The sequence below is a fragment of the Lutjanus erythropterus genome, chromosome 18, assembly GCF_056507025.1.
Source record: "Lutjanus erythropterus isolate fLutEry1 chromosome 18, fLutEry1.hap2, whole genome shotgun sequence".
NCBI lineage: Eukaryota > Metazoa > Chordata > Actinopteri > Lutjaniformes > Lutjanidae > Lutjanus > Lutjanus erythropterus.
The window spans coordinates 3,269,794-3,294,206 of NC_139334.1; the positions used below are offsets into that span (position 1 = coordinate 3,269,794).

Consider the following 24,413-nt stretch of genomic DNA (forward strand, 5'->3'; position numbering starts at 1 on the left):
CGTGGACGGGAGCTCTGACCGTGATGAGTCTCACTGCTGGCCTTGATTTCATCAGTAATTGGTTAAATATAGAGGGTGTAGACTAACAAAACTATGTCAAACAGGGCGGTATTTTCTCTCCTTGTAGTATTGATCGCTTCTCAATTGCACCTGACACAATTTGTCTATTTAGTTAAGTTCAAATAAAAAATGTGACCTATTATAATTATCTAAATCTGACCTAGACCTTTTTCACGGCGCCCGTATTGATATGAAATAGTTTGTAACACAGGTATTACAAATGATACTAGTTAAATTTCTGTTCCATTTAGTGTAGTGGAGCCTTTTCAGTGAGCCAAGTAGCAGCAAGCCAGCACCCTGCCTCTGTTTAACTTGGGTGTAACGAAACCTTAATTTGTATCATTGGCAACACCTGTGTTTACATTACTATTTAATATCAAAATGGCTGCTGTGAAAAAGATCTATTACATCTACCTTAATAAGGTACGTGTTTTCGCTATTTCACAGACATCCCTTTTTAAAGAACTTGACATATTACAATCAGAGATATACTAAAGAACATTTTCTTGTACACTTTGGTTTCAATTAACACTTTGATAGTGCATAATTAATTTGTCAGATCGTGGGAAAATAAAATGGAGGGTATGGATTTTGTTTGATGTGCGTCAAACTGAGTAAACCATGAAACAACAATCCTCTGCCTGTCATTTTTCCTCAGCCACGGTGTGTCACTGCAATCTTGAATTACCGTATTGACCCGAAGATAGCAAGGCATATTTTTCCGGAAATAACATTGGAAAACGCGGGGTCTGTGGTGGTCTACATTGGAGGACTAGAGGACATCCAAAAATACGGTAATGCTCTATCTTGCCCACCAAGTGTTTTCTTCGTCGCCGTTGTTTTTATATTAAATGGTCGGTTTGTATGAAAAATAGGTTATTTTCTTACAAAGGTATATCCGGAAACATTAGGGGGTCGCCCTCTATATACAGTTCTTAACGTCAACTACATCCTAACTTGCCGGCGTTAGCCTGCTAGCTTGTTTTTGCATTGACTTTACAGCAGCATCTTTTTGTTAGTAGCTGCTTGCATTTATAACCTATAACCCTAAGAGGTGGGTGGGTGTTTGGAAGCGCGCGGCGTCTGCAGCATAATTAAAACATGGCGGAGTCCGAGGAATTTAGACTTAAAAGATTAAAGGTAAGGGATTCACGTCAACAATATGATTGCAGTAGCAGATAAACGTAAGATAAAATGATTATTTGATCTAGATACATAATATGACATTAAGTTATTGTGGGCTAGCTTCCGGTCGAGATGTGCATATTTATGCTAACGTTAGCTAGCTGGCTTAGCGTTACAGCCCTGTAAGCTAGCTGGCTGCTATCACATCACATCACTGATGCATGCCCCTACACCAAGCTCCATTTAATAGCCTGACAGTTTGATAATCAGCAAACGTACACGTTAAACCTAACATGACTCGGGTCTTCGTGGTGACCCCCAAAGTCTTTATCAATCCAGTCCTGTAAATCTGTTTTGCAGTTAAATGCTGGTTCCACAAAGCCCTTGCATCGTGGAGAGCTGCTGCGAACAATAAAAAGTCGAGATTTATTGAAGTTACCTGTTCCCATGCGAGTCATTTAAATGCTCTTTATGCTTAAAGACTCCGGCAACTATTAAACTTCTTAATTAAATAGTTTGTTAGCGTCTGTCTGTATAAGTTTGCAAATATGCCAGGATCCGATATACAGCCGAATTTAATGGGACGCCCCCCAATAGAACTGATCAGACAGTATGAGGCCTATACCAATTAAAGATCAGCAGCAAGACATTGTTAATATCAAATCTCTTATTGCTAGTACTCTACAATGTCAACATAAAGAGGGTATAGATAAACTCAGTCAGGATAGGCTTTTGATGTTATTGTGGGGGGCGTTGTTGACTTTGTTAACTCAAACAGTAAGATATAAACTCATTATAACAGGAAAAAATAGCAAAACACAAACATGAAATAGCATCTTCTTCTTTAGCTATATTCAAATACACTTGCTGCCTACTGACCCTGGCTATTGTTGTGCTTGGTATTGTCGCTGTCGTGTTATTTTTCTGTTATTTGTGTTACAATGAAGTTGATGGATAAGGTGTTTTTCCAGCAGCTGTCCTGGAAATGGGTCAGCTATTGGAGCCATGGTGTGTACAGTAGGGGCATCTGCTGGACAGATAGAGGCAAGCCTATAGTGGAAGAAGACAGACCTGCAGTGTCTGCAGTAGTCTGACCAATAGACCTGTTTTGTGGCAGGCTTGCCATTCACCTACAGGGCCCTGCTATTGAGCTTGTTGTCTTATTGGCGTGACTTTGAAATGGAGAGCCAGTGTTTAAGTTATTACTTCAAACTGTGCTTTTCCTTTTACGACAGATAAATATAAGATAAGAGCCTTTGAATTTAACTGCTAATGTTAGAAGTAACCATAGATACATTCTTGCTTATCTGTCAGTGCTTAATATGAACGCATAATTGATTACAGTTGTTACGTACAGGTCAGGTTGGTGACAAAGAATTTAACACTGTTGTCTGAGATTATAATAGGTTGAGGTGGTTGGTCAAGTTAATAATATGTGGGAATCCATTTCTGATGAAGCATTTTCATTAGACTATTGCTGTAATGAAGGAGTAGTAGCAGCAATTGATATTATAAACTTAAATGCACAGTGGATGGGAATGTGACGTACAACATAAATATCACTATCTGAATACCTTAGTAAAGTCCTTTTTTCCAAATGTTAAGACACTGTATTACAAAGCAGTCGGGTGTCAAATTCATTTGAGGAAAGAACTGTGTAAGTTTGTGAAAAGTTGAAGCAAAAATTCTGTTTAAGTTTATAGTCAGGGTAGAGGTTTGTCAATAATTAACATTTTGTTGCTTTTGATATTATGATATTTTAAACAGTTATTAAGTTTGCCAGTCAGGGCTGGAGGATTACGGTGCCTCATTCCTCTAGTGCCAAACATGAATTTGTCCCTTTAAATCTCTTTTCAACTAACCTTCTCCTCCCCTACAGCATGAAAAGCGCCTGTCCAGAGTCTTTGACGAAGTGATGGGACTTGGAGACTTTGCTGACTCCTCCAGAGGCTCTGCTACCTCTTCCAAGAGCGGCGGTCAGAACGAGACGAAGGGAGTAGACGAAACTTCAGGACAAGGTGAACATCAACAGGTAGAAGAAGAAGATAGTAACGGCAGCAGACAAGAAGAAAAAATGGATGAGGGGATGGGAGAGCCACCCTTTCCTCGCATTTCCTCCCCTACCTCTGACCCACAGTCTTCGTTTGCCATGAGAACCAATGAAGGAAGAGGAGGAAGAGCAAGACCAAGTGGTGGGGCAGCATTTGATGATGCAGTGGATGGCCTGGAGGATGATGAAGACTGGCACTTTGCCCTGCCATTAGGCAACCTGGATGATATGAATATGACTGAGGACAACAGAAAAATAACCCGAGCAACTGCAAGGAACAATGCCACTCAAGGCAGTCCTTTTGCTCATCCGCCCAGAGAAGATGAGGAGGAGCAAGAAAGGGAAGGCAGCAGTGGGTCTGCTAACACCTCCCATTCCTCCCAGGACCACACTCCTGACAACAGCCAAGGTAAGGCAGCATACACATCAGAATTCAGACTATTTTTTAAGGACAAGATCTGTCCACTGTGTATCATCAAAGGACCTGGACACACAAGGACAATTGGTTTTTGGGCTGTCATTAAAGGGACACTCTACCAATTACAGATCGATTTCAGTTACTTCATGTGGAAATTGTTGTATAATGTCAGAAGTCTCAGAAAATAACCCTGACAATGGTCTAGTGATGTCACCAAGATTAATTGGGCTTGGTTTCAAAGTCTTCATGTTTTATCAGAAAGGTGACAAACGTCTCAGACAAATGGGTATTTGTCAGGCAGGAATGGTCAAATGAAAGACACTTGAGTTGTATTATGGGAAATGTAGGATGTAGTATTATTGGGGTTTGACCTATACTTGAGACTATAAGTTCAGATATCTTGGCCTCTGCTTCGATTTTGACTATTCTTATCTGAATTTGTCTCTTGCAGTGCTGTCAACTTTATGGAGGTGAAATACTGAATGGCTGCAATGGCCTTCTAAGCAGTTGTGGCTTGTCGTCACCTATAGTTTGTGCACTATGGTGGCACCATTGGCTCTGCTTGGGCTTTATCAGCAGCCAAAAGCTGATGTAGTATATTGAATTGGTGGTGGAGGCAATTGTTGAGAGGGAGCAATCAGACACACCATTCTGCACAGTAGATCAGTTATTTTACCCATTGCGGAAATGGTCACATGCTCACAACTACAGTGCAAAGCAAAACTTAACAGAACTAGTTGCAACTATTTATTAGAAACATTTTGAATTAGTATTCTCAGCATGTGACTGTTTTATCTAACTAGTAGTTTTAGGTGCCTGTTCCTGTGCAGCTTTTAACAAAATACATTAGGTAACAGTTCTTTAAGGTCAGCTGGGTGCGTCACAAAGTGGTGTGAGTTGAGCCAGTTTCAGTGCCCCTTCTTGGGCTGTATCTTTACATTTGCTTGGCATTGAACAACTTTGGTTTGTCACAACAAAACATGAGCTGAATATGCCAGGACTGCTTCACAGAAAAGAAAAGAAAAGAAAAGAAAAGAAAAGAAAAGAAAAGAAAAGAAAAGAAAAAAAGTGTAAAACGCTTCAATGTGTTCATTGTCCATTATTTCTTGGGATTTATAGTGGCCTGGGCAGAGCATGTGAGGTTGTAAACACTTGGGTGAAGTGTGCAATGTATTAATTGAGTTCATTTTCATTTCTGCCTTTCTTTCAGATGTCCTGAACCAGACAGAGGAGACAGAGGATAGCCAGCAGGGAGAGGTAGGGATCTGGAAAAACTGTCAAGAAGTAACTGCATTTAACATGTTTTTTTTAAAACATTCAGCAGGTACTTACTAATACTCTTTATTATTTCAGAGGTCAGAGGCAGGTCCAATTGAGGACAGTAATCCCCCAATGTCTCCTATCAATATTAAAGATGAACCCATTGATGAGGGGTACGATGCTGCTTTATTGCCTCAGAGCTCCATCAGACAGATCAAAGAGGAGCTGGAGCATCAGGAGGTGGGTGTGAGGAAAGAAAGTTAGTACTTGTCACCAGCATCTGCTGGTTATGTTGCGTACTAAATTTGTAAATTTGTGCTGTTTTTTTAAATTGAATAATATGAGGAGAGGTCATAAGTAACCATTTAAACAAAATCTAATTTCTTCATGTGTTTCAGGAGGAGCTGAGGATCAGTTCTGTCTATTCTGTAGGTGGACCCAACACCTTTGCATCTCCTACCAGTGAGTGTGTGTATTTGTTAATTGTGACATGCTTTAACATCAGAGTTGAATTTCTGTTGTGTATGCATTGTGTCCTAGGGACCAAACACCCTTTTTGTTTTTATGTTCTTAATGCAAGCAGTTATGTTAAATCATCAGTCTGTAAGTTTCCCAAGGTACATTATTCGATATTTATTTAAACTCTTGTTGAAATCACATTAAGTCATCCCTTTTTCTAGTCAAAAATAATGTCAGTGGGTTTGTAAAGGAAGTGACATTTGCAGGTATGTTACATGCTGTTTAATGTGGTGCAGCTTAGCAGCTAACTAGCCTACAATCTGATGTTACCAGAGCACTTATCCCCGGGGAATATTTGTTGGGTGGTTCTTTCAGCAAGCAAAGGTGCATGATAAGGCGTGTTCATGTTTGTAAGTTAGGAGACTTAAGCAGGAAATGAAATTTTAAGGTGGTACACCCACCTTAAAATTCATTGCTTCAGCTGCCAAAACACAGTAGCTTTGATTGGACAGATTCTTCTTTGTTTCGACAAAATATTTGGATTAGAAGGGTTGAACAATTTTGTCCATGTCAACTTTAGTGTGTACCTGCAAGAGAGCACTGAAATCAAGATGTGTTCACACATGTAGGTTCATGCACGGCATCCATGTCTTGCTGTAAGTCCCTCAGCAGCGCTACCAAAATATACCATCAAAATCATCAAAATATATCATCAGAGCTCCTCGTGATTTTCTCTGTCTGACATTTTCTTATGAAAGTGTCACTGTTCAGTTAGTTACTTCTTTGCAGCAGTAGCTCACTCTGTGGAGACTTGGCTTGCGAAGGCCTTTCAAAGTCCAGCATGGACCAGTCAGGATGGAGTGTGAACTGGTTGCCGGAAAGGTGCCAGTTCACCTCTTAGGCACTGCTGAGGTGCCCTTGAGCAAGGCACAGAACACCTAACTGCTTGGAGCATCTGATTATGCGGCAGACTCCTCGCTCTGCCATCTCTCCATGAATTAGTGCTTGTGTACAAGTCATTTGTGCATGAATGTATTTTATGCGTGTGTGTAAAAATAACAGTGGAAAAAGATGGAATTTCCCCTAGAGGATCAATGAAGTGTGGTTTCTCCCTCTTCTACTACTACTTCTGCTTCTTGTTTACTAATTGGGTCAAAATGTCTCAGAAGCATCACTAGCCAGTGGTTTAAACTGCACATGTCCCATGTATGTTGTTTTTGTTAAAAGTGATTAAAAATATCATTTCTTGACTTTACCAACATTTCTCCTCTCATTCCTTCAAGTGCCAGCAGCAGTCCCAGCCCCCACTCCAGCAGCCATTTTTATCCCCGGTAGAGGTGCTGTCCTACAAGCCATGGCTCCCCTCCCTGTCAGACCTCCAGTTCCAGTCCCAAGTTCATTGCCAGCTCTGACACCAATTCCCCCACGCCCACCTCAGCCCCCCGTTCCTGGTAGTGTTCGCTGCAGTGGCTGCTCTAAGGTACTGTTGTAACTCAGTGGAAAAATGAAAAACAAAAAATACTTAACAAGACCCTGCTGCAAGCCCGTACATAATATTAAGAACAAATGTTACTGTTAAGTTTAAATCAACTCTGTATTTACCACTCGTGTTTTCTGCATTGCTTTTAATATACAGTAGACTATTAACAGTGAAGTCTTTTCTAATTGATCCATTGATCAGCATGCATCTCTTGTCATCTTGATGGGTCCATAAACATTTGTAGGTTCTGCTCAAAGGCCAAACAGCATTCCAAAGAAAAGGTTCAACGCAACTCTTCTGCTCTACAGTCTGTCTTACTGGCCATCTGCCTCCAGCCAGCAAGAACCGATCCTGTTTCCAGTGCAACAGGTAAACTTTAGTGTCCAGTTGACATCAGTATAACTTCAGAAGAGCATTTCATTTAGGTAACAGTTTTAATTATCTGCATTACGCTGACAGTTATCTTTTTAAAAGTGTATTCATGTACGACATAGAAATACTCAATGATCAGAATGTTGTGATTTTCTCTTGTGTTACAGGGATACATGTCTCTTAGCAGACAGACAAGCCTAAAATTCCTTTTTTTGTCCTTGTTTTGCTATTTCTGTAGATTTAGTTAGTTATCCATTTGCAATATTTAAGTCTAATTGACTGCAAGCGGCTGTCAATTAGAGCTAAATATGTAACTATTCTTCCTCTTTTATACTTTGTTTGCTTCAACCCTTAATCTGCCATCCTGTACTTTTTGATTACAGTATGTATTCCTTGTGCTGTTCTCTTTGCAGGGAGATTCTTCAGCCCAGGGACATGATCACAATTCCAACAGAGAACAACACCTACATGCACTTTTGTGGCCAGTTCTGTCTGTCTGTCTTTCGACACAAGAAGAAAACTACTGAGAAGGTTCCTGATAGATGGGCAGAGAAACGACCCGAGAGGAAGCCCGAGAAGCCGCCTGAGAAACCAGTCGAACAGCCTGAAAAACCCTTCTGCAGTGTCTGCAAAGTCTCTAATCGGGTAAGAGACACAAAAGGCTACCTTTTACAGTAAAGACAGATTTTGGTCAGTAAGTCTGACAAGTCATGTCAACAGTATTGTATTTTTCTGTGTCTTCAATATTAGATCTAATTCTCTTGCTGTCTTGTTCTTGTTTGACTGTGATCATCTCTACAGCTTATCGAGCATGAAGTCACTCATCAAGGTCGTCTGCACAGACTCTGTAGTGATGCTTGTTTTGTAACATGGCGCAAGATGAGACAGTTGGCCATGAACTGCTGTGAAGGGTGTGGACTTTACTGTAACAGCAGCTCAGGCTCCTGTCAGACCCTCACAATTGACAGATCTCAGCTCAACTTCTGTGGTCCTACCTGTATTGGCACGTACAAGCAAGTATGTTTGTGTTTAAAAAAAAATCTATAAACTTGAGTTCCTTTTAAAATAAAGAGGGTTCAGAATTGATATATCTGTACGTAGGATGGACATTTCAATGCTAGCACCCTGTTTATTAGCAAATGTTAACATTTACCAAACGAATTGTGTTTTTCGTACAGAACTGCAGAAAGACGACTGAGTGTGCCTACTGTCACAAGATGGCAATTGTGTCGACCACCATCATGGAACGAGACCAAAAGGGCAGAGTTCAGCTTTATTGTTCATCTGTATGTGTGGAACAGAGTCGACCACCTCGACACATGCTCACTGGTAGGACACACAACACACACACACACACACACACACACACACACACCCCACCCAGGGTTTGCTAGTAAAAGCAGTCTTACATGCCAGAACTTGGAAGAGGCTACAGATCTTGTCAGTGACTACAATAATCTTTTTGCTAGTTGATGCAAATGTAGAAAAGCTCCAGTAAATGTGGCAAGGATTCATTGAACTTAATATAATTGCTTAATTTATATCACTGCAGTCTAAATCATAACCAAAGCCAGGGAAAACGTGTTTTATTATTAATAAATACACATGTTCACATGCTAGTAGTTTTTTTTAATGTTGTCATTTTCCCATAGGTGCTGCATTCCCTTGCTGCCAGTGCAAGGTGTCTGCTGTTCCTCAGTATCATCTGGCCATGGTGGATGGCACCATTAGGAACTTCTGCTCCTATGACTGTGTTTCTATATACAGGGTACAGCTTTTTTCATATCTAATAAGCATTGTTGTGAAAGCTTCTGTTGGTTCAAGCTTCTGTTGGTTCAAGCCTCATCTTCTTGTGGATTTGACATTGCTGCTGTTTTACCTCCGTGCCCTTACAGAAGACCGGCCACTCCTCTCAGCCGGAGCAGATCAATGGAACCTCCTCTCTCAGGGACCCCTCCCTCAGAGATGCCTCCAAACCAGGGCCCTCGGCCGGAGCTAGCTCAGTCCCTCCCATCCCTCAGGACAACCCTTCTTCAGTCCCCTACCAGAGCCACCATCCCAGTCATACCTCAGTGCCCCCACTGGTGTCGCCCTACTCAGCCATGTCCTCCCCCTCTGTCCCAGGGCAAATCCAGGCCAGAGCACCAGCTGGTCAGCCCCTGAAATCAACAGAGGGCATCCCTGGTGACACCTCCAAGCTGACCTGCCACCAGTGCAGCAAACAGTTCAACACTAAGCCGCTGCTATTCAGTCACCAGGTAAGGGGCACATGCAGACACTCTTTATAGCCTCCTGCATGTTGTGGGTAGTGCTCAACATGATTTTGATAATAATAACAATGATTTTTGCCTGCAGGGTCGTATTTCTGTGTTCTGCAGTAGGACGTGCAGTGAACAGTACAAAATCCAGAAGAATATCCTGGTGACGTGTGAGTGCTGTAAACAGGAGAAAGTGCTTTTTGACATCATCAGCTACAACCAACAGGACCTGGCCTTCTGCAGTGAAAGTGAGTTAATACAAAGATGGCTTTTTCCCCTTTATCCTGTCCTCTGCATCGTTTTGTGGCATTTCTTGTGGCTCAGTACAGGGTGGGAAATATTTTTTTTTAAATTTCAACTTCTACCAGCCACTGCCAGATAAAGGGTGAAATTCACCATTCAATAGTAGATCACTATTTTCTGTCTGAAATCTACCATACACTTTCATATTTTACCAGTATTTAGCTGGTGACTGCTAATTTCCTACCCAGGCTTAGTGGACACGAATTGTAACTTCAGCCTCCTGAGACCCTGTGTCTGCATAGTGGGACATTACATTTTGGGTTGCTGCACATTATACCTCATTTTGCTTATTGTCCTCATTAGCAGACAGTCTTTTGTGCCATCTACTGGTTGCACATGCACAGTACACTTATCAATGTAAAAACAAGATGGAGGTGATATCTCTTAAAACATTCTGTGCCTCAGATTTTATTATTATGCTTAATAATGTTAAGTAGTAGTTTGATATCGCACACACAAAAAAAAACGATTGACTAAAATATTGATATATTAATGAGACAAGTTTTTGATATGTATTTTTTGTAAATGAATTGTTATATAATTGAATAATAAGGAAGTGATGATGTGCAATGATGATTGCGACAATGAGCCTCAACTCTGTCCACATGCATCTAAACATGACCGTCACAATGTGCAGAAATGCAGAGGATGTTTGTGTAAATGTCAACATGGTAAAAATGATGACAAAGATGGCGAGCCAGAAGCTAGTGGACAAGGTGGACATGATGATGGTGACCATGAGCAGAGATCCAGCGGGTCAGTGTGTAAACATCAGCAGGCTCAAAGTGTTGATCTTGATGAGCCAAGATCTAGTAAAGATACGAGTGCTGGATTCCTGCTGCTTTTGTTCATGTTTTGTTCAGTTTAAGGAAGATAAGGATGAAAGTCTGCATGAGCAACAAGATTGGCAGCCATTGGGCTATGTGGAGCAGTACATCGACAGAGTTGATGAAACTCATTGCTAACTGTACCAATGCTATGTCGCTAGTTAACGGTGGCAGCTTTCTCAACACTTAAGTTGATGAGATTTATTATTTTTGTGGTGCAACATTTTTTTTTTCTTGCATGCCTTACAGAGAAATTGAGATGTTCTGGTCCAGTGCATTACAAACCCCTGCCATTAGCAAATACTCTAAAAATACTCTAATACCTCATCCATCTTGTGTTCCAGATTGTAAGCTGCTGATCAGACATGATCTGATGTCTCGTAACAAGGATCATCCCTGGCGTCCCTGCACCTACTGCTCTGGAATCAGCCAGAAGATGCTGCACAGCCACTACGGAGGCAGAATGGAGGAGTTCTGTAGACCCCATTGCATGTCCCAGTACACTGTACTTTACTATGGGGTAAAGAAATAATTGTCACACTACACTGTACATTCAACCAAGGAGAGTGCCTTAACATATCTTTACGTGTTGTTTGTTTTTGTTAATATTTCTGTCTGTTTTTTCCTCTGTCCCCTCCTCCCCTCTCCAGATGGGAAGATGTGACAGCTGTAGGAAACAGGGCTATATGACTGAGAAGCTGCAGTGTTTGGGTTCAGTCCGTAATTTCTGCAACCTGCCCTGCCTGCTGCAGTACTGCTATGTGCATTTTGAGCCGAGCCAACACACCAGCAGTAATGGTACTGGAACAACCCCACAAACACCATATGGTAAATTGTGTTGTCACGTTACTTACACAATATGAAGTTGAGTGCTTGTGCGGTGTCTTATCTCATGCTAGTTAAAAAAAAAACTAACATGGTATTAGTCACAAGTTCCGGCTGAAACACTTTTTTTTAAACTCTTATTAACTCAGCCTTGTTTGTGTGGTTTGATCAGATTAGTTTGACAGCGATCAAACACTCAGCTGTTATCAGATTCTGATTCAGATTTAGCTAAATCCTGATTAATGCACACAAGTACACAATATCATATACCCACTTCAAAACAGCGGCTGCATTTTGGTTGTGCCGGTCGATCATCAGACAAGAGCAGGTCAATAAGCTGTGATAAACTTAATTTCAGTATTTTTCAGCTTTAAAGTGTTTAGCCATGACATGGTGTCACAACGTGTGAAAAGTTATTTGTATCGTCTACATTATTTGCATTTATTTTTATTTTTTTTTAACCTTTTTTACATTTACAGGTCATGTGCTCTTTTGTGTTATAAATTCAAAGATACTGAAAAGTAAACATTGAATTACCATAGCTGTTCTAACTTGGCTACATTTCTTCCTCCAGCTCCAACCCAACCCCACCAGTCCACCAAGATGAATCCTGTCATAGCTGATGTGGTGTCACTGGCCAATGGCTCTGCCAGTCAGCCCAATGTGTCAGCAGACACTGCTCTGACGGGTAAGTGCATACACATAACCCATATATATATATATATATATATATATGTGTGTGTGTGTGTCTGTGTGTGTTTTTTATTGTTATATTAGTTCATAGTTTATATATGTATGGTGTAAATTTCTCACATTGGAGTCTGATGCAGTGTTATTGTATTTTTCTCTTTTGTAGGAGCACTTCCAACCTCCAGTGTCGATGGCAAGAACCTAGACCATGTATGTAGACCATATGTACTATGTTTGTGTCTGTGTTTGTTGAAAAGATTAGTACCAAATATCTTTTTCTTAATATCAGATTTGCGATTTGGCTAGAAATAAAACCACTGCATCATATTTATGATTAAGATCAGATCTTCTTTTTTATTTTTGCTGTTTTTATTGTTAATGTCTGCGTGCAGGCCAGTACTCAGACGGACGCCATGCGAGTGCCTGTTTCCCGTCGACGGCAAATGAAGAACAAGTCAGTTCTGTGTCGGCCCTTCACTATGGACCAAGAGAGCTTTTGCCAGCTGTCAGAACCTTCCACTGGATCAGCAGGTAACTACAAAAAACACTTGTACAAGTCTGGGTAGTTTAGCTTTGTTGTGCCTCACACAGGACACAGAGCAGCTGCACAGCAGGCTTTAGGTGCACAAGTTTCAGCTGGACATTGTGCGATCCAGCAGGTTCCTGACACTTAAATGCACTGCAGAGTCCAAAAGGTTGGCATTAAGTGTTACCTACTGTGCATTGTGTGAAACATCAACCATTTAAGTATTTTATATCTTGCTTGATAGAAACAGTGTTTTACTTTTTCCACTATTATGTAGGCTATATTTCCACACACACTGACGGCGCTGCATCTTCAGCCCTGCTTGGTGTGTGGAAAAAGCTCTCCAAAATATCTCCTTTTGTTTACTGATCAAACCAAACAGCTCTTGTTTTTTGAGTATTAAGTTTGACTAAGAAGCAGTTTCTATGTTTTAATATTTTCCCACCACACAAATCACATGAGCCAAGTTGAACTGTTTGTCACAATGTGGACAGTGATATACTGGGCTAATATTGGTTTTCTTTTAACTATAAAATATCAGCCTTTGCTGCCAAAACAAAGACAGTCAAGTAATGGTACTACATTTTATCACAAACTTGAGGTTTTTTGTTTTTGCTGCTGCTGAGTCCAGAATGATTGCTGTTAACTGAGTTATACAAACACATCTCCAAAGAAATGATTACACGGTGTGAAAATCCCTTTTTGACAAATACTATGTTTAGAAGAGTACAAAAGCAAAATATTTGATGTTTTACCTCATCAACTTCATTTATTTTTGTAAATATTCACTCAGAATTTGATGCCTGCACCTCGTTTCAAAAAAGTTGGGACAACAGCATCGAAAGATTGGGAAAGTTGTGGAATTCTCAGAACACCTAATTGGAACATTCCACAGATAAACAGGCTAACCGGTAACAGATGGAGTATCATGTCATTTTCAAGCAAGGATGGGGTGAGGTTCACCACTTTTTCCAAACACATGATTGGATATTATTGTGGACAGTTTTTGTATGTGTCCCAACTTTTTTGGCATTGAGGATTTCACACCATTCAATGCTAATAACCACAGCAAGCATTAACAATAATATAATATATAGTTTTAGTAGCACAAATAGCCATTCTCCCTCAGGCCATGGCTGGTGTGTCCTTTTTTACACATCATCTAATTCATTCATTCATTTTTTTTTTGTTTTTTTTTTTGGGTTCATTCAATAATTCGTTGTTCACAACCAGCTGTTTCAATACATACACCAGCTCTGCTAGATAGCGCCACGAAACCTGGCCCGGCCACCGCCGACGCATCCACATCTCCAGCACCGTCACCAAAACCTCAGGGAGAAACTCAGCCGTGCAACGGCGTGCCAGCACGCCTAACCGGGCGCCATTTCCTGGGCAAGCGAGAGGCTGATTCTGACTGCAAGGTCTGCTCACAACACAAGAGGAAGAGGGTGGAGGAAGAAGAGCCGGAGAAGGAGAAGAAGAAGAAGAAGAAGCACAAGATGGAGGAGGATGAGGAGCCAGCGAGGGAAACAGAAGGAGGGGCGGCGCAGGCAAAGGGAGTCAACTCACATGATGAGACTGGTGGGGAGAGAAAAGGGGAGGAGCACAATGAAGTGAAGGATTGTGAACAGAAGACGCTGAGGAGACAGACATCATATTACTGTAAGACGTGTTCAGGAGAGCCCAGCCTCTGTCCCGTGCCCTGTTTTGAACTCTACCACACCAGACTGATCTACAAGACAGCTCCTGAGCTGGAAACACCAGGTGAGCCATCAGAATAAGACAAAAAAAATGAATTCAGTTATACTCTAAATATGTAGTAGCACCATCAAAGTAACGGTTAAAGTTTTTTGAAGTGGAGTTTTATAAGGTACTTTTCCATAGTGATTGTGTTGCCTACAGTGGCTGGCGGTCAGCGTGCTTCAGCTTCAGTTCCCCATCTGAAAAGGCTGTCTAACAGCAAGATACAGTGGTAAAAATATTCTAAATATAGTGTACACTTACACACTGTTACACTGATGTGTTTTTTTGTTTATTGTTTTCTTATGTGGCTAAAATATGTTTTGCTGCTGACTCCTGAGCCGTGTCAGCTGCCATCTGCTGTAGTTTATGACCATGAATAAGTACCTTGTACAGCCCAGCCAGAGAGAAACCCAACTATTCTTTGAGTAGTTTTAAAGAAGTGTGTAACACAACTGTATTCAATATTCAGTTATTCTTATTTCGTGTTTGTGTGCAGCTCGTGTAAATTGTGATGACTGCAACTGTGATGTTGCTGCTTCCAAGTAAATTCAACTGACTTCTTAAGAGGGTCGAGTGTGTCACCCAAGTTTTTCTCTCCACAGCCTCCTGATCTGCTGACAAGAGAAGTTGTCCTCTACCGTGACCCCGGGCAAAGATTAACCGACTGCAGGGTTAACTGCTGGTGTTCACACCAACACTACTTAAGTGACTTTGTGGGTGCCTGTTTAAGTTGAACCTGAAACCTTTGACAGCAGAAGCAGAATAACCATTAGTTTACGGTAGTTATGTGAAAATGTATTTGCAAACAGGCAGTGCAGTGAAAAAATGCACTTAAATGACTGTTTTTTGTTTTGTATTTTTTATAACAAAACGAGATTTAAAGATTGCAGTATTTATTATCCATTCCGCAGAACAGATCCTCTCTCATGGCTGTATCATTTCTCATAAAATGTATTTATTTTGTGCGGGGGTATTATAACTGTAACTGATGGGTTAATAGTCAAGATACTTCCTTAAGTGCTTCACTGACCTACAGACCATACTGTAACATGTTAGTAAAAATAAGTTTTACCTCATTGTGTGTCACATTACATAAACATGTCATTAAAGCTGATCCCAATCATGGTACATTTGTCAAGTGTCTTAAAATGTACGGATCTAATGTTTTATGTGGTGTAAATGGACCGTGCTGCCACATTGTTGCTGGTTAGACACACACAAGTATGTTTTTACTTAACGTTACAGGCTGAAAAGCCATTCACTATGTCACTCGCACTAACAACACCTGTCATACAGTATGTAACCTGATCCTTACGTTTTTTTTTACGTCACTTGTGCCTACCTTCTTAACCAGATGCAGCCTGTGGAAAAGCATATGCCACAGTTCATTGTTAATGTACAGGTATCTTATGAAGAGGATACCACAGTGTTTAGGTCTGCTTCAAACCTAATCTCTGATATGTTTTTGAAATTATCTCCTAAACCCATTAATGCTGAAATCCAACTGGAAATGCAGGTTCATGGAGCTGGTTCCATGCAGCTGTGCTGCTAAATATGCTTCAACTTTCACTGAAATACTTGAGTACAGAGTATTACTATTAAGTCGTTGTGTTATTGTAATTCCTTGTAAAATAGTGGCTCATTTCTACAGGGTTTTCACTGCAGTGTAGATAAACTATGAAACTTCTGTCTCGATAAGGCATCATACTAGATTTAATTTTAATGTATGTCAAGAATATTCCAGTTGTAGAAATGAATGCTTTTCCCTGAGACAGGCAGGCAGACTGAGTGGAGCTCATGTGGTTTGGGTTCACTCTCACTGCCATATTGACCAGAGATATTGGTGTTACATTCTCCATAAAGTTTGGTGAAATTTAAATTTGCAGCTAGCGCTGTTGTCCTGGTACCCCGTTTGTAACTTGAGATGCAACCATCAGGTATGCATGAGGCAAAAAATCTGCAGTCACTTGAATTTGTCTGGGTGAGGAAAACAGCGTTTAGTTAACTCATTTTCTGCTGTTACACTACATTTTAATGTTTTTGATGAATGTGTGATGTATACATGTGTAAGATTCCTTGCTGTACCTCACTACTGATGCAGTCACGTGAACCAAGGTAGTTCATCCACCTGTTGTCAGAGCAAGTCAGCTTTGTTTTGGTTGATATGAGTAAAACATAAGTTGAGTTTGTTTCTGATGTTTACTTTTTACTTCTTTTATAACCTACTGTCTGATGTAAGTTTGTGTTACTTATCCTCTGTAACTGCATGTTTTTATTTGTTCTTATTTTTACGATTACAGACATGAATCACATTGTGAAATGGTGTTGTATTACTGACTTTTGTTTATTTTAAAAGAATATTGTCAACACCTCAACATGATATGTTTGTTTGACATGTTTTGTTAAATGCAAAAAAATAAAATATGTCAGTAAATTTAATTTGACAGTAAATCTTACTGTGTATTTCTCAGTTTTTACCAGCCATAAGCATGATGATGAGTGACTACAGAAATGAGTGTGATGCCATTTAAAATTAACAATCTACGCATGTTTGAGCACCGTATGATTGTGATTAAAAAAACAAGGTCATAGTGACTGAATGTAAACCTTCTAAAACAAACCCACACGAGAATCATGGACACATCAGTCAAAACCAAAATATCAAATATTATTTAGGAAATCTAACTGATTAAATCAGTTGTCCCAGTGTTGCAAAAGTCTACAGTGAATTTAATGGGTACTGTAGTAATCTTCAGAAGCCACTTCCAAGACAAACTCCAAGACTCCAAGAAGACTAAATGTCTAAACTCCAAAGAAAACAGGAGAGACAGAAATGTAGGACAGCTGTGACACAGTAAGAGGGGAGGCAAACAAACTAACCACAAGCCTGACTTTTACAGACAAATACGCGGCAAGATGAGAAACAAACACAAAAGCTTGTCAGTGAGGGAAAAGTATTCCACAGGTGAATAATGTAAGTCACTGTGTCAGGAGTAAAGATCACATTGTGACTGTGAAAACAGATTGAATTAAAGGTGCAATACTGCAATCACAGGATTCTCAGGTCAGGAAATCTGATGGCAGGAGCCCTTATCACCATTTACAGTTAAGCACAATACCAGTATAAATAAGCTTGTTTTTATCACAAACGTAAAACCTTAGTTGAAATTTAGGAAAGATTTTCTCATTTCAGTCAGCAGTCAGTCAGTTCAGTAGCAAGAAAAAGGTTGCACTAAAATATTTAGTTCATCCTTGTGCAAGTATTTATGAATATTGTTTTCGAAAATCAATAACAATCATAATCATCATTAACTTTATTATTGTATAAATGCCGTTCAAAGAAGAAATTGCATGCACCATATAGTTTACGTAAAGATAAGGATGCCATTATTAATGCAAAATAAAATGGAAGATAAAAAAAAACCCACTTGGAGAATAATAGCAAAAATAAAATAAAATTGAGAATAGAATACATAGAATGCATCTTCACATGAAATTAGACAGAGTAAGCATTTTTTAAAAAAGGATTGAATGCCATAATTAATGTAAAGTAGGATGGAGACTAAAACACAGTTGATAATATGAGTGAAAGTAAGATAAAAATAAGGATGAAAACTTAAATATAATAAGTTCCCTTGCCCTCAGAAGTCTTAGTTTAATTTAAGTGTGACCCAGAAAACGCCTGTTCTCTAACTTCTTGGTTACTCCTGTCACTTCTGTCCTAGAAAAATGCAGCTGTGACTGTACGTGGTGATATAGTATGTTTAATTCAGAATATTTTATTGTACTGAGTTGTCATTATCCTATAATTATCCTCTTTTATCATTTCCTTCTTTAGTTTCTTTTATCCAGTCTTGTGATAGGAGGATGTTTCAATCTATTCTGTCATTTATTTCCTTTTCAAAAACATTTGTAGATATTTTTAAGTCAAAAAATATAAAAGTTATTGATTATCTGCCTACCATTTCTATTTATGTGTCTCTCTGTATCTCACTGATCTCTCCTCCTCCAGTTCTGTCGCTGCCCTCCTCAACGGGGGGGGAGAACATGAAGGTGTTGATGGTTCCAGTCCCAGTCCCAGTCTTCATTCCAGTGCCTATGAACATGTATTCCCAGCACACGCCTGTTCCAATGACGATGCCCCTTCCTGTATGTCGCATTACATTTAAAATTCTATAAATTCAGAATGTTTAATGTACTTTGTGTTGAGTATTTGCTGCAGCAAATCAGCTGTTAGCTCTTTTCTCATGTTTTCTTCAGGTACCAGTACCCGTGGTCATACCACCACAGAGCAAGGACATGAGAGATGCAGCCGTCCAATCAGAGCCTTTGACTGTGAGGGAAGAAAAACAGAAAGAAAGCCTCGTCTCCACTGAAGGTGAAAAATGTTTTTTTTCCTGATTTTTTATATATTTAAGTAATATATAGATGTTTTTGCAACATTAATCAATTAAAGTAAATTATGTACCAACATTTCACCTCATCTATCCATGTTTTTGTGTGTTTGCTACAGACTGCAGCAGTTCTCACAGTCGAGACATGAAGTCAGACATAATCCGTGAAGATGAGGAGACTCAAAAAGCAGTACAAGCCAACCTGCCTCTTACTGTGAGTTCAGAGAGGAGCACAGAATCAATTGATCCCCAACTTAATACCCAGTCAGAGGAGAGCCTGACCACAAGCGGCCCGCCTACCACCAGCGCCGAGTATCAGCCTCCCTCTTCTCCAATGATGGACTTGGAGACTGACTTCCCATCTGGTGAGACATCACATAAATTATAAGTGAAGCCAAAAATGGATGGCATGTAGCCGCTACAACTTGCAATATTTCATCTGTGTCATTTTTAAGTATCATTGGTTTGCTAAGGATAAACACTAAGTGAAGATGGAAAACATACTCAACAGCACACACACACTCACACACACTCTCACTCCAGACTTTTGTGTGTGTTTTTGCAGAACCGTTGGATCAGAAGCCATCTGCTCCACAGAGAGGAGTGAAGAGATCCAGAGAAAGTTTCTCTAGCCGGAAACGGGTATGAGTCCCCTAATCGATCAGTAGTCTTTGGATGAGATTCATCTTTATCAGCCTCTGATTTAAAACCTTGTTTCTTGCTCTGTCTCAGTGGTTTTCAAACTTTTTGCGTCCAAGGTACACCAAAGAGCAAGCCAAAATCTCAAGGCACACCTGTATTCATATCCATGCAAAATAATAATCTATAATAATAATCTTCATAACCTTCCGAACCAGTGGAGGAAACAAGTACAAGCCAGTTAAAGGCAAAGTTCCTGGAGTGTAGCTGGAAAAAAGCACTGAGCCTGAATTTGCCTCTAATGGGAAATTAGTGCGTACAAAGTACTGATGAGTAAATAATTTTTAAAAAATGAAATTCATATTGCAATAATAATGTATGGTTGTCACAAAATTCCAAGGACTTCATACCATAGCATTTGGGAACCACTGCTCTGGCTGACACTGGAAACCTTTTTTTTTTTCTCTCTCTCTCTCCTTGGATGTCATGACATTCTTGAATATTCAATGTATATATAGAAACAAAAAGTTTTCCCACACTACCCAGCATTCACTGCATTTCTGTCCATCTAGAGTCGAAGACGAACTGGTCCGTCGGACCGCAGTCCAGCGGTGGCTCCAACCCCCTCCAAATTGAACCACCTGTACGGGGTTAAAGCCTGGAGGAGCTGGGTCCAACAACGGAACACACAACACAGAGAATGTGAGCCTCAGCTCTCTTTACGAGTTTTAATATTATCCTCTCCTCTGATTCGTTGATTGGTTCCATTGTGACCTGTTTTATTCTGCATTAACTGTATGGTTACGGTTTTATGGTCTCGTCTTCTATAGCCAATCTGGTGGACGTTAAAGAAGACATCCTCCAGTGTGACTCTGCTGAGCTGAGCTTTGCTCTGTCTCGCTTCATCAGAGAAGTGAGACGGCCCAACGGAGAGACCTACAGCCCAGACAGCATCTTCTACCTCTGTCTGGGGATACAGCAGGTATATACACACCACTTGCTTCCATCTTAATTGTTTTAGTGTTTTTCTTAATGATTTCTTCTTTTCTGTCTCCCTCTGTTTGCACAGTATCTGTTCATGAAGGGCCGCATAGAGAACATCTTCACTGATGAGCTGTACAGTCAGTTTGCTACAGAGATCAGCGGGATGCTGCAACCCTGGAGACCTAAACTGCTACCCAGTGGTAAGATCACTGACATACAGTCATAACATTTTGATGAAGTAACACCCATTTTATGACTATTTATGGTTTGTTTTTTCTGCAATAGCCATTGCTCTAATATCCATCTCTGTAACATAGACGTTTCATTAGTGGTGGCAGAGTCCGCCATTCCCACGCTGGATTCAGATTACCTACAACTTTAAAGATAGAATCGTCTGTGTTTTCACTTTAAAGATGGGTCAAATGGAATGAAATTTCAACAGATATGTCAGTCTGGATCCTTTGGTCACTTAAATCTGATTTCAAAGTGTCTTTGCATCACTCGCTATGCAACACACAACACCAGCATCAAAGTTAGAGCGACTGAAGTGCATCAGAGTGTTTGAACAACTGCTATCCGAAGAGTGATGTGGAGGATACAGAGAACAACAGCCCGCACACAGATGCTGAAATAAATTATCTGCTGGCACTTTGTGGGGAGGTTTCTGTACAGGCTCTCTGTGTTTCTCATGTTTCCATGTTGGAGAGCTGCTTCAACAGCTTATAAAGTTACTGACACCTACATCGTAACCACAGCAACCTGTGCAGATATGTTGGTGATGTCTGGACACACAAATCTGATCTGATCACTTGCAAATAACATGACAGGCTGCCTTAAAGATCTGATTTGAGAAGCAAATCTGATTTGCCTGCAGTCTGAACAAAGCCTAAGAGTCTCAAATTCACTCTGCTCTCTCACTGCTTCCTCTTTCCTCCCCCAGGTGGTGTTGTTTCCTCCCGTGTTGAGGAGTCCTACCTGTGGGAGTGTAAGCAGCTGGGCGCCTACTCCCCCATAGTGCTGCTCAACACACTGCTCTTCTTCTGCACCAAGTACTTCAACTTCACCACGCTGACACAGCACCAAAGCCTCTCCTTCACCAACTTCACTCGATGCTCCAAACCCTGCAGCAGAGCCGGCAAAGTCCACTACCTCCAACATCAGAGAAGCAGCACTGCCACGCCACGCCGAGAGGAGACAGGTGGGTGTCGTGAAACAACACGTTTAACTTTATATAAAGTTGTTTGTCTTTGCAGCAGTTGGACAAAATATTTGAAGTCCCAAACTTCAATTCAAAAAGTTATATATATCGGCTTCACTCTGTTTCATCAAAAAAAGAATTATGAATGGATTTCCTGTCCCCAAAAAGCAAAAAGTGTGTTTGGAAATACTGACTTACTGATTGCTGAGTCTTATTTTTGTTTTCAGAGCGATTGAGAAAGCGGCAGGCAGAGGAAGAGGGAGACCTGGAGATGCTTGAAAATGTCACCAACCCTCTACACTGTCCTGTCAGACTCTACGAGTTCTACCTCTCTAGATGGTGAGACACAAGCACAAGCAACATTAGTCACATGTACAAAAAATGCTCAGTACAGCTAATGAAACTGAACTTCTTTGCCCTCTTGCTCTCTAACAGCCCAGAGTCGGTGAAGAACAGAACAGACATGTTTTACCTCCAGCCTGAAAAGAATGTGCACACACACAGGTCAGAGTCAGTCCTCCAACATTAAAGCCACTGGAAACAACAGCTTTCTAACTATGTAATTTAGGGTCTTATGTACATAATAAACTATTAGAAATGAGTTTTAATCCAAATTCAAAATATTGTGAATGAAGTTTTTGAACGCCTCTTCATATTGGGTTTGAATTGGATGTGGTTACACTCAAAAAATTATTATGAAAATTACACAGTTAATTCCATGAACCAATCATTAAATAACCTGCATTAGTTGTCCCACTCAAACTTGTCCAACAAAACTTTTCTGCTACTGCTTAAAGGGAAAATTCATCACTTTTCATGTGGATGTCCGATCAGTTTTGTGGCAAATGTAGTAAATTGAAGCAATGAATCCGTCAGTGTGTGCTGTATTGATCAAAAAAAATGAATTTTGCTGCTTTTGTTCTGCGTGCAGAGCCATGCAGCGGCGCCCACATGTACCAGGATGCATTGCGGGCGAGCTTCTGACACACACACCCATGCTACTGTGTTATCACCACCTTATAGCTCTTACTTTAAAGCTGACAAAAATACTCATCTAGCACCAACCAAATGAGCCCTTTGGAACTAGGTTTTCTAGTTTATTTTTACTCAGAACTTTGTGGATGCTTAATGAGATGCTCAACTTTGATGTCATATGTGCATTTTTACTATTTCAAGCCAAATTTCCAGAGGCTTTAAAGAAACCAATGTGCTGAATGTGTCACTTATTTCTAGCACTTTCCTATCCATGACAAAATGATGTTGGTTTTCTAGGCTACTTTAGTTGAAATATTAATTTCTGTGATATCTGTGTTTATGTTCATACAGTAAGAAGAAATATTATATCTATTTCTTTATTTCCATTTCTGCTGTCAACAGCTCCTACTGGTACACCTCTCAACCATTAGAAGGTACCACTCTACAGAGCATGCTCACACGCATCCTGGCCGTCAAAGAGGTTCACCTGGAGCAGGAAGCAGCTCAGCGTCAGTCCTCGGCCACCGCTGATGATGACAGTTTACAGTGACATGGAGCTCTGCTTATTATGATCTCCTCCGCAACAGGAGCCTTCTCTGATGCCAAACAGTTCACAGTGAAGTAAAGCTGTACGTTCACCCGTCAGTCATCAGACTGAGGCTGAGACGGTGAGACAGAACAAAGACAGACACAACGAAAGGACGCTTTGTCACTAAGAGAGACACGTTTTAAGAACTTTCAAAGGGTGGGATAATTATATTAAGTTACCTCAGTGGCCATCCCCTCCCTGCATAAATGCATAATGAGTTTACAAACATCTGATACATGAAAAAAGGGAGCGATACACAGCACATTAACACAGTCTTTCCTCATCAGTGTCACCAGAGCGACACTCATGCCCATCATTTTAACACATGTGGCAGGTTTATTTACTGTCACATGTCATTTTTATTTAAGACTTCTGCAATATTAGACTGGTGTGAGCAGCAGATTGCATGTGAGAACAGTCAGGCACTGTCAGGTCTGTTCATTATGGGGTTTAAAAGTGCTGTTTTATCGTTGTTGCCCCTGTTTGCATCAGCACGTTGTGATAAGAGAGTACTTCTTTGTACAGTATGACTTTTAAAGGGTGATACTGGTTTTTAAGTGTTGAAACTGCCCCTAGCAGACATGTTGTGACTTAAATATCTCTAAAAAGCTAAAACAATTAGATTTTAAGCAGGGTTTATTATATGACAGTGTGGCTTTACCGCACAAAACCTGGTTAAAATATGACTTAAGCACTTCTCACAGATATCCAGAGTAATTTTGATGAATGACATTGAATATGTACTTTGCATATTCATATTCATCACATTGGAGGTGGATGATATTGACTGGCTGACACCAAGCAATTTAATTAAAAGTAGGGATGTCCCGATCCAATCACGTGATTGGAAATCGGGGCTGATCACATGATTTTAAGATGATTCTAATCGGGTGGAAATTATCGGATTTAACCTTAGAAAACAACAAGCCATGTTGAATCATGTTCATTTTTTAAGTTCATCCTGAGGTACAAAGAGATTGTCAAATGGAATGACAATGGCTTAGTTTTAATTTTAATAAGTTCCACAACATCAATATTCATTGTTGCACGGACGGAAACAACACCGTAAACGTCACAATTTACGGCAGGCGGGGAATTCAGACAACATAATAGTAATGAGCTGGTAGTTAGTAGGCTAACGCAGGGCAGTCGTGTCACCCCGGGACAGCGAAAATGTCTGCAGTTTGGAGGTATTTTAAACTGGACAGCGAAGGCAGAGCAACAGCCACTTGTAACGT

The 24,413-nt window shown here is 40.4% G+C and overlaps 1 protein-coding gene across 1 annotated transcript; it reads left to right on the plus strand.

Moving 5' to 3' along the window:
* Positions 1-903: 903 nt before the first annotated feature.
* Positions 904-23,514, plus strand: LOC146310449 (zinc finger MYM-type protein 4). The gene is made up of 29 exons (XM_084741826.1): positions 904-1,200; positions 3,065-3,644; positions 4,864-4,910; positions 5,007-5,153; positions 5,312-5,375; positions 6,656-6,852; positions 7,097-7,221; positions 7,638-7,869; positions 8,026-8,241; positions 8,403-8,553; positions 8,877-8,992; positions 9,120-9,482; positions 9,580-9,730; positions 10,957-11,132; positions 11,263-11,440; positions 12,012-12,125; positions 12,294-12,337; positions 12,520-12,658; positions 18,409-18,545; positions 18,657-18,774; positions 18,910-19,155; positions 19,356-19,432; positions 20,002-20,131; positions 20,260-20,411; positions 20,499-20,613; positions 21,354-21,611; positions 21,839-21,950; positions 22,047-22,115; positions 22,989-23,514. Exons 1-29 carry the CDS (start codon positions 1,162-1,164, stop codon positions 23,134-23,136), a joined length of 4,641 nt encoding a protein of 1,546 aa, XP_084597952.1. The 5' UTR covers positions 904-1,161; the 3' UTR covers positions 23,137-23,514.
* Positions 23,515-24,413: the final 899 nt, after the last annotated feature.

What these genes read in the sequence shown, in the direction of transcription:
- LOC146310449 (XM_084741826.1), top strand. Translation starts at nt 1,162, where the DNA reads ATGGCGGAGTCCGAGGAATTTAGACTTAAAAGATTAAAG. An exon ending in TCCTGTTTCCAGTGCAACAG is followed by an intron (nt 7,222 to 7,637) that starts GTAAACTTTAGT and finishes TTCTCTTTGCAG; the next exon opens with GGAGATTCTTCAGCCCAGGG. An exon ending in GTTTCTCTAGCCGGAAACGG is followed by an intron (nt 19,433 to 20,001) that starts GTATGAGTCCCC and finishes CTGTCCATCTAG; the next exon opens with AGTCGAAGACGAACTGGTCC.